Source organism: Ovis canadensis, chromosome 4, assembly GCF_042477335.2.
Source record: "Ovis canadensis isolate MfBH-ARS-UI-01 breed Bighorn chromosome 4, ARS-UI_OviCan_v2, whole genome shotgun sequence".
NCBI classification, from domain to species: domain Eukaryota; kingdom Metazoa; phylum Chordata; class Mammalia; order Artiodactyla; family Bovidae; genus Ovis; species Ovis canadensis.
This window is the reverse complement of record NC_091248.1, coordinates 121,380,980-121,398,312: the sequence shown is the minus strand read 5'-3', so window position 1 is coordinate 121,398,312 and position 17,333 is coordinate 121,380,980. Positions and strand designations below refer to the sequence as shown.

The 17,333-nt window shown below is 54.3% G+C and overlaps 1 protein-coding gene and 1 long non-coding RNA gene across 3 annotated transcripts; one reads left to right on the top strand and one right to left on the bottom strand.

The window, feature by feature from the left end:
* Positions 1–310: 310 nt before the first annotated feature.
* On the bottom strand, positions 311–2,746 carry LOC138439595 (uncharacterized). Its single transcript, XR_011256779.1, has 2 exons — positions 2,666–2,746; positions 311–394 (listed from the first exon to the last, which is right to left on the bottom strand). It is a non-coding gene; the product is annotated as an uncharacterized lncRNA (long non-coding RNA).
* Positions 1,651–17,286, top strand: EPHA1 (EPH receptor A1). Of its 2 annotated transcripts, XM_069588627.1 has the most exons (18): positions 1,651–1,971; positions 2,975–3,042; positions 7,710–7,991; positions 8,968–9,373; positions 9,611–9,766; positions 10,085–10,429; positions 10,561–10,688; positions 10,935–11,085; positions 11,534–11,630; positions 11,850–11,917; positions 12,672–12,797; positions 13,660–13,845; positions 14,014–14,075; positions 14,200–14,406; positions 14,577–14,726; positions 14,985–15,178; positions 16,715–16,870; positions 16,952–17,286. In XM_069588627.1, the coding sequence occupies exons 1-18, from the start codon at positions 1,881–1,883 to the stop codon at positions 17,028–17,030; spliced, it is 2,952 nt and encodes a 983-aa protein (XP_069444728.1). In that variant the 5' UTR covers positions 1,651–1,880; the 3' UTR covers positions 17,031–17,286. The 2 variants fall into 2 exon arrangements, with proteins under 2 accessions (XP_069444728.1, XP_069444729.1); XM_069588628.1 differs by lacking the exon at positions 2,975–3,042 and having other exon boundaries at positions 1,795–1,971.
* Positions 17,287–17,333: the final 47 nt, after the last annotated feature.

Sequence of the window (17,333 nt, the reverse complement as noted above, 5' to 3'; positions counted from 1 at the left end):
GTGGCCACGGGAGCAGGAGACTAGAGGGAGGTATATGATGGTGTGGCCACAGGGGCAAGACTTGAATTTGAGCAAATTCCAGGAGATAGTGAAGGACAGAGGAGCCCAGCATGCTGCAGTCGCAAAGAGTCGGATACGGATACAACTTAGTGACTGAACGACAACAACAAAACCATAGAGAAAACATCTTGGGTGAACAAGAAACAATTGATGGTGGGTAACTCTGGGGTCCAGAACGGGAGGGTGGGAAGAGAGAGGATTCTACTTTCCGTTTTGTTTCTTTTCTGTTCCATGTGAATTTTCCAACCAGTGTACTTGGATTCCATTTATTTATTTATGCCAATGAGGCTAGCCTGGGCCAGGAAATTATGAGCCATTTTCCTCCTGTCCTTATCTGTATGTAAAAAAAGAAACATGAGAAGGATTAGTTTTTTGAAACAAAATAAGCACCTAAAACGCACCACCTCCCTTCCCCCACGATGACCAAAACATGCAACAATTCAAACGATAGAAAAACCATGAATGAGTCAGCCAGATGAGATGGAGCCAGAGAAGGCTGCAGGAAGCGGAGGCCCCAGTCATGGACTGACCACCGGTCCTCAGTGGGCAATCACTCCCTTTGGAGCTACTGTCACCCCTAATGTGTGCCTCCCATCTGTCACTTTAGCCATCTCTGCTCTTGCTTTATGCCCCAGCCCCTGCAAACACTCCTCAGACAATAGTTTGTTTAGAGCAAGGATTCTTCTTTGAAGCTTTCAGAGCTTGTTCGCAAGCAGAGTGGAAACTGAAGAAACATGTATTGAATATACTGGGAGGCACTCTCCAACAGGGGCTTCCCAGGTGGCTCAGTGGTAAAGAAATCGCCTGCCAATGGAGGAGATGAGGGTTTGATCCCTGGGTCGGGAAGATCCCTTGGAGAAGGAAATGACAACCCGCTCCAGTATTCTTGCCTGGGAAACCCCATGGACAGAGGAGCCTGGCAAACTACAGTCCGAGGGGTCGCAAAGAGTGGGACACGATTGAGCAACTAAAACAACAAAGTCTCCAACAGGGGCGAGGGCCGTTTGTCTACACCAGTAGCTCCTGTTACCACTTGCGTTCAGAAGCCCTCACCAGTTTCTCCCATCGCTCTGTAAAGTGCGCACTAATGTGCAAACTCCTTCACGCGTTTACCAAGATCTTCCCTGCCTGGGCCCACACCTGCCTTTCCCGCCTGGTTCCCAGGACGATAGTCCTGAGCCCAGCAGTCAGACTGGTCCCTTACCACTCCCAGAGGCACCTTGAGGCTCCCTGCCCTCGGGCCTTCGCTCACGCCTTGCCCAATCTCTGCCACCCAGAAAACCCAGCTCACCCAAGTCTCCTCCCTCAAGACTCACCTACCAAGCCCCCGCCCGGACTTGCTTCCAACCGACCTCGCCTTACATGATGGTCACCTAAGCCTCCCCGATGGGAACATCAAGACGTGTCTCTTTACCCTGCTTTCCCCCTCCCGGTGTCTATTACAGCGCTGGGCCCTGAAGAAAGGGAGAAGGGAGGGGACACCAGGGTGTAGATAGGCCAAAGGCCGGTTGGAGACAGGGATGGGTTTAGGGTCCAAAGGAGCACGAAGCCAAGTCGATTCCCAATCCCACCCACTAGGCGGCGCCCGCTGTCTCGTTCCGGTCAAGGCGCCTCCGGTTTTTTTGAAGTTTATGGCCTGTTTTACAAGTTTCCTTCCTGCCCTCCTGTCCCTTTAAGAAGGTGATCCAGGTGAGGCCGGGACTCCGCCCCGGGCGTTGGCCCCTCCCCCTCCCCGCCCCCGCCCGGCCGGCCGGGCTAGCCTAGTTCTCGCGACCTGGCCCCGCCGTCCGGGCCGCGGTCCCAGGTCCCGGCCCAGCGCCATGGAGCGGCGCTGGCCCCTGGGGCTCGGGCTGCTGCTGCTGCTGCTGCTGCTCTGCGCCCCGCTGCCCCCGGGGGCGCGCGCCGTGGAAGGTACAGACCCCCGCCCCGCCCCGCCCGCCCCCTCCTCCTCCGGGAGCCGGCATTCCAGAGAGGCCCTCTCCTCGAGGCCCCTCTCCAGTGCTCTTGTTTTGCCCGGCTGCCAGGCGATCGACTGGCCAGGCCAGTCTTTGGCCTTTAACCCCAAACAGCTGCTTTCCCGGGTCACTCACCCCATTCCGTTCTGGCCAGCAGTTTGCTCCTGGTTGGGGTGGGGGTGGAGAGTGAGTTTCTGCTGAAAGCAACCTCCCACCCCAGCAATCTTGGGGACTCTCCATTCCCAAGCACTCCCAGCCTCAGGCTCCCAACCCAGAGATCTGAACCTTCGGAAGTCGGAGGTGGAAGTCCCCTTATGCCATCTTAAGCCCGGGGACAGAGGGACCTGCAGTTGGGGGTGGGTGAGGTGCAGGGGCTCCCGGCTGCAGAGGTCAAGCCTGTCCTGTGGACACTTGCATGCTCTGTGATCCTGCTATCCCCGCTTCCCGGACTCTTGGCTGTGCCTGTACCCCACTCCACCACCTCAGTTACAGGCAGGCCAGGCCCTTTGCCAAGGGGAGGCAGCTCCCCCACCCAGGATGCCGCTCCAGAGTCCCCTGTCCACATTCTACCCACCCACTCAACAATCCCCAGCAGCCAAGCTCCTCTCTTGTCCATCCGCCCCTCCATTTCTACACCTGACGGTCCCTACCGAGTGAGAGGCTGTCCAGCCTCGCTGGGACTGCTCTTCCTGCCGTTGACTTTGGCCAAAGGTTCAGCCCTCCAACCCTTGCCCCACTCTGCCTTTCTCCCTTCACACTTGGGAGGAAGACAGACTAAGCGCCGGAGCTCTTCTTCAGTCCTCCTTCCGGGGAGGTTCTCCTCCCCTAAACCTCAGGAGCTTACAGCTGTGAGGGTACAGGATGCTGAAGCTTCAGGGCTGTGGGCCCAGGAGAAGGAATGTGAGTTGCACATGTGGGGCCCCCCCAGAGATGACAGCCCCCTTTCTCTCCACCTTCAGTCACTCTAATGGATACTAGCAAGGCACAGGAAGAGCTGGGCTGGCTCCTGGATCCCCCAGAGGATGGGGTGAGTGTCAGGGGGCATCTGGGGTGGCTAAAGGCTGACGGCCACTGGGAAATGGGATGGTGAGGTGGGTGGAGGAGCGGAGAAAAGAGCTGGAAAAACTGGAAGTGTCTCCTCTGGGAGGGGGAGGGGAGGGGAGGTGAGTCAGAGCCTCCTGAATGGGACTGGTGGGGGGGGGGGGGGGTCAGGCTTCACCCCATGGGGAAAGCTTCATTGCCTGGCTCCTCCTCTCCCTGCCCCAGCGAGGAAGGGCTCAATACTTGCAAGGACTTGGAGGAAGATGAGAGCGACAGCCCCCCTAGGAAAAGAATGGACCATCCCTGGGATGGTTGGGGGCTGAGACCCAAACACAGAAGAGTGTCTTCAATCTGGGGTCCATCCATCCCAGTGGAGTTGCGCAGATAGGTTTCAGGGGGTCAGGGGCCCCCATCAAAGAGTATTCAGAGTTAGGTAGCTGTATGTGGACTTTTTTTTTTTTTGGTCTGGAAAAGGAGAGCCAGAGTTTTCATCACCTTCTTCAAAGCATCTATGACTCTCTCAAAGTTAAAAGCTGCCCCATTAGAGAGCCTTTGGCCCTTCCGTTCTCCCCAGCCCAGGTACACCATGCATTCTAAGTTGTTGGATATTCCAAAGACCCAGTGAGCAGGGGAAAGATCCTGTGAGTCCCAGAGTGAAGCTGCCACTCAGCAGAGCTGGGCCTGGGACCACAGGAGTCTCCGCAAGCGCCACAGCCTCCAGGACTCTGGCCTCAGGCCTCTTCCCTCTGAACCTGGACTCTGTTCTCTGGGTGTCCCTTTTTCTTTCCTACAGCAGTAGGAATCCAGCCTCCATTTCTGGCGTTGGGATTACTTGGTTTCTTTCCCTCTGGATCACAGGGTCCTGGCTCCACTCTGGGCTCTCCCGTGGAGTGGCCTGTAATTAGAATTAATAGACTAAATCATAAGGTATCCTACAGGAGGGGCTGCTCGGAAAATCCTGGAGTAGGCCAGTTCTAATAGGTGCCGCATCTCATAAACCAGCTCACCACTCCACAGTGAGGGCTGCAGGGCCGTCTGCAGGCTCCCAGGGGCTACCCCTGCCACTCCCCACCCAAATAAGTCTCCCCTAACTGGGCTGGAGTGGAAGCAAGGCCCTTTTTGCAGCTCAGGCTAAACAGCTTTGTACTAGCAAGGCAAGAAGACAGCAGCAGGCACATTTCCACTGTCTGCTGTGTCCCTTCCATCCCTCCCCGTCTTTTCAAAACACACACACACACATTCAGATTCAGCCTCCCCAGAGCAGACCTATGTAGCAGCCAGCAACCAGAGTGATAAGTGAAAGGATCCTTGCTGTGGATCCCAGGCAGCTGCTTCTCCCACATCTGTCACTGCTGGAACCAAGGGAAGCGAGTTACAGCTGCAAACATCTGCTTCTCTTGGCTCCAGCTGCAGGCCTGGCAGTCTAGCTAATGAGCTGTGCGTTAACCACCCACCACCTTTCCACCTGACCTCCACCCTAAGCCTTCCACTCCGGCTTCCCCATCACAGCTCCCTAAGAACAGGCCCTTGCTGCCTGCCGTCGCTGTAGCTGGGATACCCCTTGTTCTATCTTTGAACCCCCTACCCTAATACAAAAAATACGTGCCTCACAGCGACGTATACTTCTGCGCCTGCACCACACCACCCCGAACTTTTAAGTTCATGGCACTTTTCCTCACCTTTTCCAACACTGCAAGTAGTAATTAAAATCCTCGGGAAAGTGAGCTTGCTATGGGCCTCAGTCTCTTCTTTATACAATAAGGGGGTTGCAGCCAAAATATCAATGAAATAATTTATAGAATTTGAGTGCTTCTTAAAAATTCATCTAGCAGAGAATATGCTTAAGAATGGCTGAGAATTCTTTTGAAAAAGAAGAATAATGAAATAGAAAACTTGTCCTACCAGATATCAGAACATACTATACATCAGTTATAATTAAAACACTTGGTATTGCACAAGAATATTCAGGTCAATGCAACAGAATAGAAAGTCCCCAAACAAACCTGCATACTTGAGATTTTAGTCTGTGATAACATTGGAATTGCAAATCAATGTGCAAGGTATAGCCTAGTTGATAAACTGACAATTCAGTGTCCCTAATTTTTAAAGGAAGAAAGTAAAGTTACATCTTCACACTATGTGCTCGGTCGCTCAGTGTCCGACTCTTTGCTGCCCCATGGACTGTAGCCCGCCAGGCTCCTCTGTCCCTAGAATTTTCCAGGCAAGAATACTGGAGTAGGTTGCCATTCCCTTCTCCAGGGGATCTTCCCAACCCAGGGATCGAACCCACGTCTCCTACATCTCCTGCATTGGCAGGTGGGTTCTTTACCACTAGCCCTACCTGGGAAGCCCACTATACACAAAAAAATAAATTCTAGGAAGCTTAAATCTAAACCAAAAACCAAACCTATAAGAAAGAGAAATGTAGAAGATCTTTATAATTTGGGATGGGAGAGCTTCCCAAGCAAAATATTTACATAACACTGAAAAAGGAAAGAAGAAAAAAATGTTATTGTGTAAAAAAATTTAAAGACATCATTAGCAAAATTAAATGGTATGATGGAGAAAATATATGAAATATACATTTCAAACAAATGGATAGTATCTGTAATGTAGAAAAAAAAAAAAAGCTTATCCAGCTGGATACTGAAAGGATTCGAAAGATGACAGTAGAATATTGGGCAAAGTTATGAAAACATAACTGCATAAAAAGACCCATAGACAGTGAGCAAAAGAAAAATGCCACAACCTCCTCCCCAAAGAAAGGTAAATTAAAATGGCCAGAAGCTGTTTTGTCCATGAGATTGGCCAAAAGTAAAAAGCTCATTAATGTCCAGTGTTAATGAAGTTTTGAGAAAATGGACCTCCTGCACTGTGGACGTGTAAGTTGATAAAGCCTCTGTGAAGGACAATTTGGATATATAGTAGTTCTATAGAAATCATATAAATCTAAACATATTTACTTAACATTTTTTTTAAAAAGCTAGAAGTTACCTAAATATCCAACAATAGGTAAATAATTATATAAATTATGGTGCATCCATACAATGAGATACTATTTTATGAATTGCTGAAAAGAATTAGGTAGATCTATAAACTGTTGCCAGAGAAGGCAATGGCAACCACTCCAATGCTCTTGCCTGGAAAATCCCATGGACGGAGGAGCCTGGTAGGCTATAGTCCATGGGGTTGCTAAGAATCAGCATGACTGAGCAACATCACTTTCACTTTTCACTTTCATGCATTGGAGAAGGAAATGGCAACCCACTCCAGTGTTCCTGCCTGGAGAATCCCAGGGACGGGGGAGCCTGGTGGGCTGCTGTCTATGGGGTCACACAGAGTTGGACACGACTGAAGCGACTTAGCAGCAGCAGCAGCAGCACACACTGTTGTGGATATCTTTCAAAGACTGTTTGTTAAAAGCAAAAAGTAGGTTATAAAATGAAATGTATATGTTTAAAAAACCATGAAAAACATGCGCAGGAGAAAACATTCAAGTATTTCTCTAGAAGCACTGAAAATTATCTGGGAAGCTTTATTCCAGGTTGTTAAGAATGGGTGGATGGGCGAGAAGAATTTCACTTTTTATTTTATGTAGGTTTTTATTCTTTGGCTTTTTGTAATAAGCACATAGAAACATGATGATTAAGAGCATAAACTCTGGAGCCTAGAATCCCTGGGTGCACCTCCCGGCTGCTCCTCTTAATAGCTGATGCCTTGAGCAAGTAAGTCCTTTAACTGAACTGTTACTCAGCTTCTTCATCCAAAATGCTTAAAAGAGTGACTGGCCCTTGATGAGCACTGTATTAGTGCTGGCCATCATTATTATTACTAAGATTAAACATGTTTTTAATGTTAAAGAGTTAAGCAATGTGAACTGGATGATGTCTAGGAGTCCAACCAGCTCTTTCCATTGTTGATTTTGATAGTGGCCATAACTGGAAGGAACATTGGAGAGGATGAGATTCCCTCATATAGAAGAGTTCTATGCTTACTCTTGCCCTCCAGAAGTCAGGAGCCTTCATGTCATATGTAGTCTCCCCTCCTCTGAACAAATAGGCAGAAAGAGTCTGTGAGTGAGCTTTTGCTACCAAAATCTGCCTTTGGGGTATCTGACAGCTTTGCTGATGAAATAGGTGAAAATGGTACTCATACTCTTAGAGTTGGAGTGGGCTCACTGAAGGGTCCAGGGCCGGCCAGGATTGTTGAGGAGGTGTTGTCTTGCACATGTGCTAAGCCGCTTCAGTCATGTCTGACTCTTTTCAACCCTTTGGACCATAGTCCGCCAGGCTTTTCTGTCCCTGGGATTTTCCAAGCAAGTATACTGGAGTGGTTGTCATGCCCTCCTCCAGGGGATCTTCCTGACCCAGGAATTGAACCTGCATCTCTTGCATCTCCTGCATTGGCAGGAGAGTTCTTTACCACTAGCACCGCCTAGGAAGCCCATTGTCTTGCTTATGCTATATCCAAATAAGTCCCCAATCTTAAGCAGTTACCCTACTATCCTGGTGCTTGGGGGTTGAGAGAGAGCAGGACAAGAAGTGTGAACCTGTACAACTCTGACACCAGCTTCCTTGCCTCCACTCTAGAAAGTGAGTATCTGGGGAGTAGGTGTTGACGACTTGGGGGCTGACTCTGATTTTCCTCTCACAGTGGAGTGAGGTGCAGCAGATACTGAACGGGACACCCCTGTACATGTACCAGGACTGCCCCGTGGAAGAAGGCAGAGATACTGACCACTGGCTTCGCACCAATTGGATCTACCGGGGAGAGGAGGCCTCACGCGTCCACGTGGAGTTGCAGTTTACCGTGCGGGACTGCAAGAGTTTCCCCGGGGAAGCAGGGCCTTTGGGCTGCAAGGAGACCTTCAACCTCCTGTACATGGAGAGTGACCAGGACGTGGGCATTCAGCTCCGGCGGCCCCTGTTCCAGAAGGTGCTCCTGCCCCTCGTGGCCATTTCAGCCCTGATGCTCATCCTTGCCCCACTCCCTTCCATGACCCTGTTCTGCTCAGAGAGAGAGAAGGTGGCAAAAACGGGAAGAGGGTGTAGGTGTGGAATAACAAAAAGAACATGGGACTAGAAATCAGAAGGGCTGGATTCGAGTACCTTTTCAGTTGTGTCCCGACACAGGGAGTGTCACTTAACCTCTCTGAGCTTTTCCTTGTCTTGAAATGGTGATAAAAATATTTTATTATTATTAATGAGTGCCAGCCTCATCTATTTTAGAGGCCTTTATGAGCATCCATTGAGATAAGAGCATGGCATGGTGGGGGCAGGGGAGAGGTATTTGGACTTTTTACATCGGTGCTCACCGCAGCTGTGTGTGACACGCCCATAAGTGTACCTAGAGGAGTTGTGTAAGAAGACAGTTCTCTGCAGGCCACTCTCTAATCTTTTCCCTTTCTTTCCTACCCAAGAAAACATACTGGAATGCAAAAGAAAAGGGAGCATATTATTACAGGATGTACTCTCATGTTTTTTTCCAAAGAGCAGCTGTTGTAAAGTTGGTTATTAGTAAGAAATGAACAATGACGCACTTTATAACTGATCACTTCATTGCCACTGAGGTTGGGAACACCTGTGAATGGTGGGAAGTAGCAGAGCTATAGCGTCCTAAAGCCTGGGTTCTAGGCTGGTTCTAGGCTACCACCAGGTGGTAGCTGGTGATTTTATCCATGTTTCCTTCTTCTTCTCTTGGCCTTAATTTCTTCATCTGTCACGTGGGGAGGTGATCCATTCCACCTTGCAGGATTAATGCACATGAAAATGCTTGGTTCAGTAGCTGCCACATGATCAGCCTTCCGTTGATGGCTGAACAAATTGTGAAGTGTCAAGCAAGCAGTCCCTTCTGCGATGTGGGAGTGAAGCACAACTTTGCCTTGTTCCCTCATCCCCTGCCTCCTTCCCAGGTAACCACGGTGGCTGCCGACCAGAGCTTCACCGTCCGAGACCTCGCATCCAGAGCCGTGAAGATGAACGTGGAGCGCTGCTCCTTGGGCCGCCTGACCCGCCGAGGCCTCTACCTTGCCTTCCACAACCCGGGTGCCTGCGTGGCCCTGGTGTCCGTCCGGGTCTTCTACCAACGCTGCCCTGAGACTGTGCATGGCTTGGCCCGATTCCCCGACACTCTGCCAGGACCTGGGGGGTTGGCCGAAGTGGCAGGGACCTGCCTGCCCCACGCGCACATCAGCCCTGGCCCCTCGGGTGCGCCCCTCATGCACTGCAGCCCTGATGGCGAGTGGTTGGTACCGGTGGGGCGGTGCCACTGTGAGCCTGGGTATGAGGAGGGCAGCAGCGATGCTGAAGAATGCCTTGGTAAGAAGACTTGAGGAGGTGGGGAGAACCTGCAGGGGTGCCTTGTGGGAGGGAATCCCGGATGCCAAGGGCCAGAAGGAAGCCGACGCTCCATCTCAGTTGACTTTTACACTGAGTGTTCAACGGCCCTAGGGAGACATGTGCCGGGGTATTTCTAGCACAAAGGATTGGAGGGAGGGATATGATTCTGCCTGTAAAATGCTGGACAATCTTGGCTCTGTGGCATTCTCTCTCCAGCCTGCCCGAGCGGCTCCTATCGGAGTGATGTGGATGCGCCCCAGTGTCTCAAGTGCCCCCAACATAGCACAGCCGAGGCTGAAGGGGCCACAGAATGTGCCTGTGAGAGTGGGCACTACCGAGCTCTTGGGGAGGGGCCCCATGCTGCATGCACACGTGAGTCGGGGCCAGGGCCTGGCTGTCTGTGAGGGGGTACAGGACTGTGGCTAAGCCTGTGTTGGAGTCAGAACTTTCCAGAACCTATAAGATACTGGGACCATCCAGGGTGCCAGCCACTTAATGCCCTCAGCCCGCACCCCTGCTCTCCTAGGAGAGCACAGAGGTGCAGTTAAGCTACCTTTTCCTCACTAGGAATCAAATCTGGCAGGAACTTCGGAGGACTTTGAGAATCAGGGTGTTGGGAGGAGGCTGTGAGCCAGCAGCTTGGGGAGAGAGCAACGCTGGCCCCTCCTGATGGCCTGTCTTTTCTCATAGGTCCCCCCTCAACCCCCCGAAATCTGAGCTTCTCCATTTCAGGGACTCAGCTCTCCCTGCGCTGGGAACCCCCAGCAGACCTGGGGGAACGCGAAGATATCAGATACAATGTGGAGTGTTCTCAGTGTCAGGGAGCAGCACTGGACGGAGGGCCCTGCCAGCCCTGCGGGGCAGGTGTGCGCTTCTCTGCAGGACCTAGCGGGCTGACCGCATCCTCAGTGCGTGTGGACGGCCTCGACCCCCACGCCAACTACACCTTCAATGTGGAAGCCCAGAATGGCGTGTCGGGGTTGGGTGCCTCCAAGCCTGCCAGCGCCTCACTCAGCATCAACATGGGGTCTGCAGGTGAGGGGCCTGTGGGCCAGCAAGGCCTGGAGAAGATGGGGAGTAGGGGGAGCATAGGACCATGGGGACAAGTTGATGGGTGAGAAGCCAACAGAAGCTACTTAAGTGATTTCCTCCCTCTGAACTTGCAGAGTCCCTGTCAGGCTTGTCCCTGAGACTGGTGAAGAAGGCACCCCGGCAGCTGGAGCTGACCTGGGCAGGGTCTCGGCCCCGCAGCCCCGGGGGCAACCTCAGCTACGAGCTGCACGTGCTGAACCAGGTGAGAATGCAACTAAACGTCTCCAGTGTCCGTGCCTGGTCGCACCTGACATTTCCTAGCCTGGGGTGCAGGATGGGAGAAGACAGCCCGCAGTGACCTGTGTGGCTGTCTCAGGGCAGAATCCCGTCAAGAGCCCTGCCCTGACCATTCCCCAGCCTCCCCTCCCGCATGTTCCCAGGACTGCCCATCTCCTCCACCAGGTCTGGTGTGGCACGGCCCAGATAACATGAGCACCCCCATCTGCAGGACGAAGAGCGGTACCAGATGGTTCTAGAGCCCAGAGTCCTGCTGACAGAACTGCAGCCCGACACCACATATATCGTCAGAGTCCGCATGGTGACCCCTCTGGGCCCCGGCCCCTTCTCCGCTGACCATGAGTTTCGGACCAGCCCACCAGGTCAGTGGGTTATTCTGTGTTCTGTCCCAGACACACACGCACCTGTCATCCCCCTGAGGCTTCTCAGACCCTGTTCCGGTTAGTGACCTCCTTTCTGTATACACACACGCACGCACGCACGCACGCACACACACGCACACACAGAAGCTTCCTGGGTGGACAGCTCCATACAGACTCACACCACACCTCTTTCTCAGACATACATCCTAATGCCATATACTGCCGGCCGGCATCGGTCCAGTCTCCTAACCTCTCAGGTCAGGGGCCACTGGGTGGCAGCCCAAGCTGATGGTCCCTGGATGGGGCCCTTCTCACAGGCTTTCTCACCCACACCCATACCCATCTCCCTGGTTGGGGGATGCATACCCCCCTGCATGTGCCCTTTTAACCTCCATCATTCCTGGGGGCCCTAAGCAGCCCCCGACGTCTTCACCCCTTGTGCCTGCAGTTTCCAGTGTCCTGACTGGAGGCGAGATCGTGGCCATCATCTTCGGGCTGCTGCTGGGCGTAGCTCTGCTGCTCGGGATGCTGGTCTTCCGTTCCAGGTGTTTCTCCTGTGCCCCCAATTCCCCTCCCCACCCTGGGTCCCCTGTGCCCAGGCAGAAGCTCCTGAATGCAGTCCCAACAGCCTTCCCATCCCCTAGTCCCAAAACTCCTGTGTCCCCTCCCACCCCCTGTTATTTCTGGGGAGGGCTCAGCCAAAGAGCATTTGGGCCTCTGAGGTGGTCCTGGACCCCTGAAGACCCTGGTCCCCACCCCGACAGGAGAACTCAGCGGCAACGGCACCAGAGGCAGCAGAGGCAGCGAGATCGTGTCGCTGATGGGGACCGAGGTGAGCCGGGAGCACCTGTGTGCACACATTTGTGTGAGCATTTGTGTTGGGAGGTGCTCCTAGGACGGGACCCAGGGACCCAGATTTGCTAGCGCAGCTCTGGGGGCATGAGTGGGCTCTGCTGTCTCCGGGGCTGTGGTGTTTCACTCCTTAATTAACTTTGGTTAATTAACTCTGTACTAATAGTCCCCCAGAGGCTCCGTGCAATTACCTGTGAGCTGTCAGAGCTACCGTACGGAAATGCCCAGGTCTGGGCCGCCTTCCTTGCCCTGCCTGGCCGGGTCTGTGGGCTGAGGCCGGGAGGGAGGAAAAGGCTCCTTCCAGGCATGTGGGCTTCTCACTGGTCACCTCGTTAGGTACCTCACCAAAGGGGGAGTCTGGGGCCCATCCAGGTCACGGGGCAGGAGCCAGGCTTGTCTGGGAATGTGAATGAGCTGTGAGTGACCGGAGCGGGGTGGTGAGCTGTGGGGAGGAGGGAGGCAAGGACTTAGGGTCAAGGATCCTCGGGAAGATTGGGTCACTCGAGGCCGGGAACACGTTTCATGTCTGGCTTCCTGCCTGCTGCTCTGGTCCCTGGGAGGCGAGGACACACAAGCTTTGCATGCAGACACAGGAGGAGTGACTGGGCTGTGGAGGCTTAATTGCTGAGGGAGGAGACTCTCTTTCACTTCACTGTCTTTCACTGCTGGCCCCTCCTGAACCAGTACCCCTGAGCCCCTGGAGTTGGGCTGAGTCCACCCTTTTCTGCCTGCAGAGGACAAGCTATGGCTAAAGCCTTACGTTGACCTCCAGGCGTATGAAGACCCTGCCCAGGGAGCCCTGGACTTCACCCAGGAGCTCGACCCAGCCTGGCTGGTCGTGGACACCGTCATAGGGGAAGGTGAGCTCTGTGGTCCCCTCTGTGTGGCAGCGCAGAGCTGCCAGCAGGCCTCTTCCTTCCAGCCCTTCCCTGCGCAGCCCAGCTGGCCCCTCCTCTGGCCCAGGAGCTCCCAGATGAGTCTCCTCCCCATTGTACCCTGTGTCCTGAAACCACCGTGTTCACGTTGTAACCCCCTTATCAGGTGTCCTGGAGCAGCCCCCACCTCCTGCACCATCTGTCTCTGTGATTGTGGAATTTCTGATCAAGAGCATTAGACACATCATCTCTGTCAAGAGAGAGGGTCACTGTGCCCAGGCTCAGGCTCTTCTCAGAAGGTTCCCAAATGTGGGAGGGACTCAGGGCCTCCCGCATTCCACCCCACCAGGGGCCCAGTGTCCTTGGGCTGCCCTGATCCCTTGGGTCACCAGGGGAAATGGATCTGAACAGAGAACAAAGCTCGGCAGTGTCTTGGCCGATTGTGTAGCCAAGCTGGCCGAATTGTGCCTGGAGGAGCTTGCGGAAGAGAGGCGGCAGTGGTCAGCTTCCCCAGTCACTTGTGTACTGACCCTGACCAGCCTGCCCTTCGTGAACACAGTCCAGCCCCACTGCACGGTACCCCCGTGCCCAGTGTCTCCTGAGCACCGGAACTGTGCTAGGTGGAGAGGCAGCGCTAAATAGTTTACAGGGCTGCCCTCCTGTTTCAGGCTCCCGCCCGGCCCTGGGAAGTACAGCCCAGCCCTGTCTCAGGGAGGAGGGTACACCATGGTTCTGATCCTCTGGGCCAGAGAAGAAAAGGGAACTGGAGGACTGGGGAGGTCGCTGCCTGTCCCCCTCGGGAGCCTGACAGTGTATCCGGCCGCGACCCTGTTTTCTTGCCACCCAGGAGAGTTTGGGGAAGTGTATCGGGGGTCCCTGAGACTCCCCAGCCAGGATTGCAAGATTGTGGCTATTAAGACCTTGAAAGACACATCTCCCGATGGCCAGTGGTGGAACTTCCTTCGAGAGGCGACTATCATGGGCCAGTTCAACCACCCGCACATTCTGCACCTGGAAGGCGTGGTCACAAAGAGTATGAGGGGTGGGGTCCAAGAGAGCTGCAGGGGCCAGGGGAGGGGGTGGGAGAGGAGGGCTGAGACCACTGGAAGTGGAGGGCGGCTGTGCTCTCAGAGGCAGGAAGTCTGGTTCTGGGTGCAGAAGGGGTGGAGGCTGCTGGGGTGATGTGTGCTTTGTGTCTCAGGAAAACCCATCATGATCATCACAGAGTTTATGGAGAATGGAGCCTTGGATGCCTTCCTAAGGGTGAGGAGGGTACAGGGCCAGCTGGGAAAGGGGACTGGCCACAGAGCCCCGCCCAGGCACGGACCCCGGTTCTGGGAAGAGGAGACCCGGCCCAGCCCCTGACTTCGCCCACTCCCTGCCGCAGGAGCGGGAGGACCAGCTAGTGCCTGGGCAGCTGGTGGCCATGCTGCAGGGCATAGCATCCGGCATGAACTACCTCAGTGACCACAATTATGTCCACCGGGACCTGGCCGCCAGGAACATCTTGGTGAGTCAGAACCTGTGCTGCAAGGTGTCTGACTTTGGCCTGACCCGCCTCCTGGACAACTTCGATGGCACCTATGAAACCCAGGTTAGAGCCTTATGCGCCTATCGCATACACAGTCACACCCACAACTACACGCTGTACGCACAGCAGTCAGTGCATACAGGGCACAAGAGGCATGGTCACGGGGACACGGTAGCCTCCCATGCCCTTCAGTGCTGGGACTCCTCAGCTTTCTGCCCCACGTGCCCTGTTAGGGAGGGAAGATCCCCATCCGTTGGACAGCCCCCGAAGCCATCGCCCACCGGATCTTCACCACGGCCAGCGACGTGTGGAGCTTTGGGATCGTGATGTGGGAGGTGCTCAGCTTCGGGGACAAGCCCTATGGGGAGATGAGCAATCAGGAGGTGAGCCTGGTGTTTCTCACACCTCCCGTCCTCTCCCCAGATCCTCCACGGCCCTTTCCTACAAATACCCTGATTTTTTCTTTCTCACCCTTTATCTGCATTCCTATCCTCTCTGGTCCCCTTCACCTCATGCCCTGCTGTCTTGACCACGCCCACTCTGGTCAGAGGGTTCAGAGGCTCTGTGGCAATGATCTTATGTGCACAGAGGTATTCCTCCTGGGCTGCCAGGCTAGCTTCCTGCCCTCCTCCTCGCTGTAGGTAATGAAGAGCATTGAGGATGGGTACCGGCTGCCGCCGCCCATGGACTGCCCTGCCCCCCTCTATGAACTCATGAAGAACTGCTGGGCCTATGACCGTGCCCGCCGGCCCCCCTTCCACCGCCTGAAGGCACAGCTGGAGCATCTGCAGGCCAACCCCCACTCCCTGCGAACCATTGCCAACTTTGATCCCAGGTAACCACGCTGGGTGGGGAGCGTAGGTCTGGGAGAATGGAAACGGGCATCAGCCACATGCACCGAGCGCCGGGCCTGTGGAGCTCCCAAGAATCAGGCATAGAGGCAGGATTCCAGTCTGCACTTTCGAGAAGAGTCTGCTCTGATGGAGGAGGTACAGTGTCTCAGCCTTGATAGCTCTAGTTTGATGGAGATTTCCCTGGTGGCTCAAGTGGCAAAGAATCTGCCTGCCAATGCAGGAAACCTGGGTTCGATCCCTGGGTTGGGGGTATCCCATGCAGGAGGGCATGGCAATCCACTCCAGTATTCTTGCCTGGAGAATCCCCAGGGACAGAGGAGCCTGGTGGGCTACAGTCCACAGGGTTGCAAAGAGTCGGATGTGACTGAGCGACCAAGCGCAGCACAGGAAGCAAGCACACTGAGAAAGTTTATGCAAGTGGCTGCCAACCTGCTACCTGCTCCAGGGGGCTTGGTCCCTGAGAATGGGGAAGGGAAGACAGAGAAACCGACAAGAGCCAGTGGGGGGCTGCGTGTCCTGACTGAGAGAAGCAACCTTGTGGGGTCTGGGAAGGCTCCCAGGTCATGTCGACAGCAAGGGTTGGGGAGCTAAGGGTGTGTCAGCTGCAAATAATGCAGGGTGCAGAGAAGTTTGGACTTGATCCTGACCAATTTTTTTTTTTAACTGTCCATGGGAGGGACATGGTCAGAAATGTATTTTACCGAAAACAGTGCCAGAATAGAGGATCGACTGGTTGCAGGGGTGAGATGGGAGAAACAGGCAGGGCTTCAAATGCTTTATCGGGTAAAGCAACTCTGGTGTGCTGGCCTCTGTATCAGACCGCCATATATAACCTTGTTTCTGGGAGAAAACGTGCTCCCAGTTCCAACTTTTGAAACTATCTTTTTAGAGCACAACTCCCTCGTGCACTGGAGACCGCATGTGCTAATCTTTCTGGAATGTTGGATATTTTCCCCCCAGCAGATTTACTTTGCTAATGGTTTTTGGCCCCAGCTGGCTTCAGAACAGGAACACTCATTGTATTGTGGGGGTCAGAGTGCAAGAATAACAGACAAGGTTGGAGGTGGCAAGCTGGGGGCTGCTCCCAGAACTCCCGGGGGCCACCCTGAGAAAAGGCAAGGCTACATCCACCTTCCGGGGCCTCTGTTCTCCACCTCCTGCTTCCTCTCAACCTGGATACTTGATCCTCGCGTCTTAACCGGCCCCCATCAGTTGCCCAGAGCTGGCCACTGGAGTGCTGGTGGGCCGGTGGTCCCTTGTCTGGACCTCCAAACTGCCTCTTGTCCCCAGGTCTGTCAGTGCCACACGACTGTCAGCCTGCCTTGTAGCTGTTGCCAGGCAACAGGCCAGGAAATGAGTTGAGAGACAATGCCCGGGCTAACCCGCAAAGTCTATATAATCTGTGTCAGACACCCAGCTTGCAGACCGGCCGCACAGGCACGGAGGCTGAGCCCGTTTCAGGAAAGCCCTGCATCTCCCATTGCGTGCAACTAAGGGGTCCCCCCCACACCCCGCAGGGTGACCCTTCGCCTGCCCAGCTTGAGCGGCTCCGATGGGATCCCCTACCGGAGTGTGGCCGAGTGGCTGGAGTCCATCCGAATGAAGCGCTATGCCCTGCACTTCCGCTCCGCCGGGCTGGACACCATGGAGTGCGTGCTGGACCTGACGGCCGAGTGAGGACGCTGGGGCCAGGCAGGGCGGGGCCGCTGGGAATGGAGCCCCGGCACTCACCCAGCCCCTCTCCTTGCCCACAGGGACCTGGTGCAGATGGGGATCACGCTCCCGGGCCACCAGAAGCGCATTCTTTACAGTATTCAGGGCTTCAAGGACTGAGCCTTCCCCTCCCCTTCCCTGTCCTCAGGGAGCAAGGATGGGACCCAGGTCCCTCGACCCACCAGACACAGGACGTCAGTGCTGCTCCTGCTTGCTTCCCGAGGAACTGCCTCTGAAGCTCTCTGAAGTCTCTTTGTTTTAAAAAGGGAGGTTGGGTAGAAGTAAAAAAGTGAATTGTGGGAGTTGGGGGAGGGCGTAATATATATTATATACATATACATATATATTTTTGTAAATAAACAGAAACTTCACCCCAGGTTTTTGTGTGTTTTTTTTTTAATCCCCCTGTCTCCTCCATCTCAG

What these genes read in the sequence shown, in the direction of transcription:
- EPHA1 (XM_069588627.1), top strand. Translation starts at nt 1,881, where the DNA reads ATGGAGCGGCGCTGGCCCCTGGGGCTCGGGCTGCTGCTGCTGCTGCTG. An exon ending in TGTCGCTGATGGGGACCGAG is followed by an intron (nt 11,918 to 12,671) that starts GTGAGCCGGGAG and finishes TTCTGCCTGCAG; the next exon opens with AGGACAAGCTATGGCTAAAG. An exon ending in GGGAGATGAGCAATCAGGAG is followed by an intron (nt 14,727 to 14,984) that starts GTGAGCCTGGTG and finishes TCCTCGCTGTAG; the next exon opens with GTAATGAAGAGCATTGAGGA.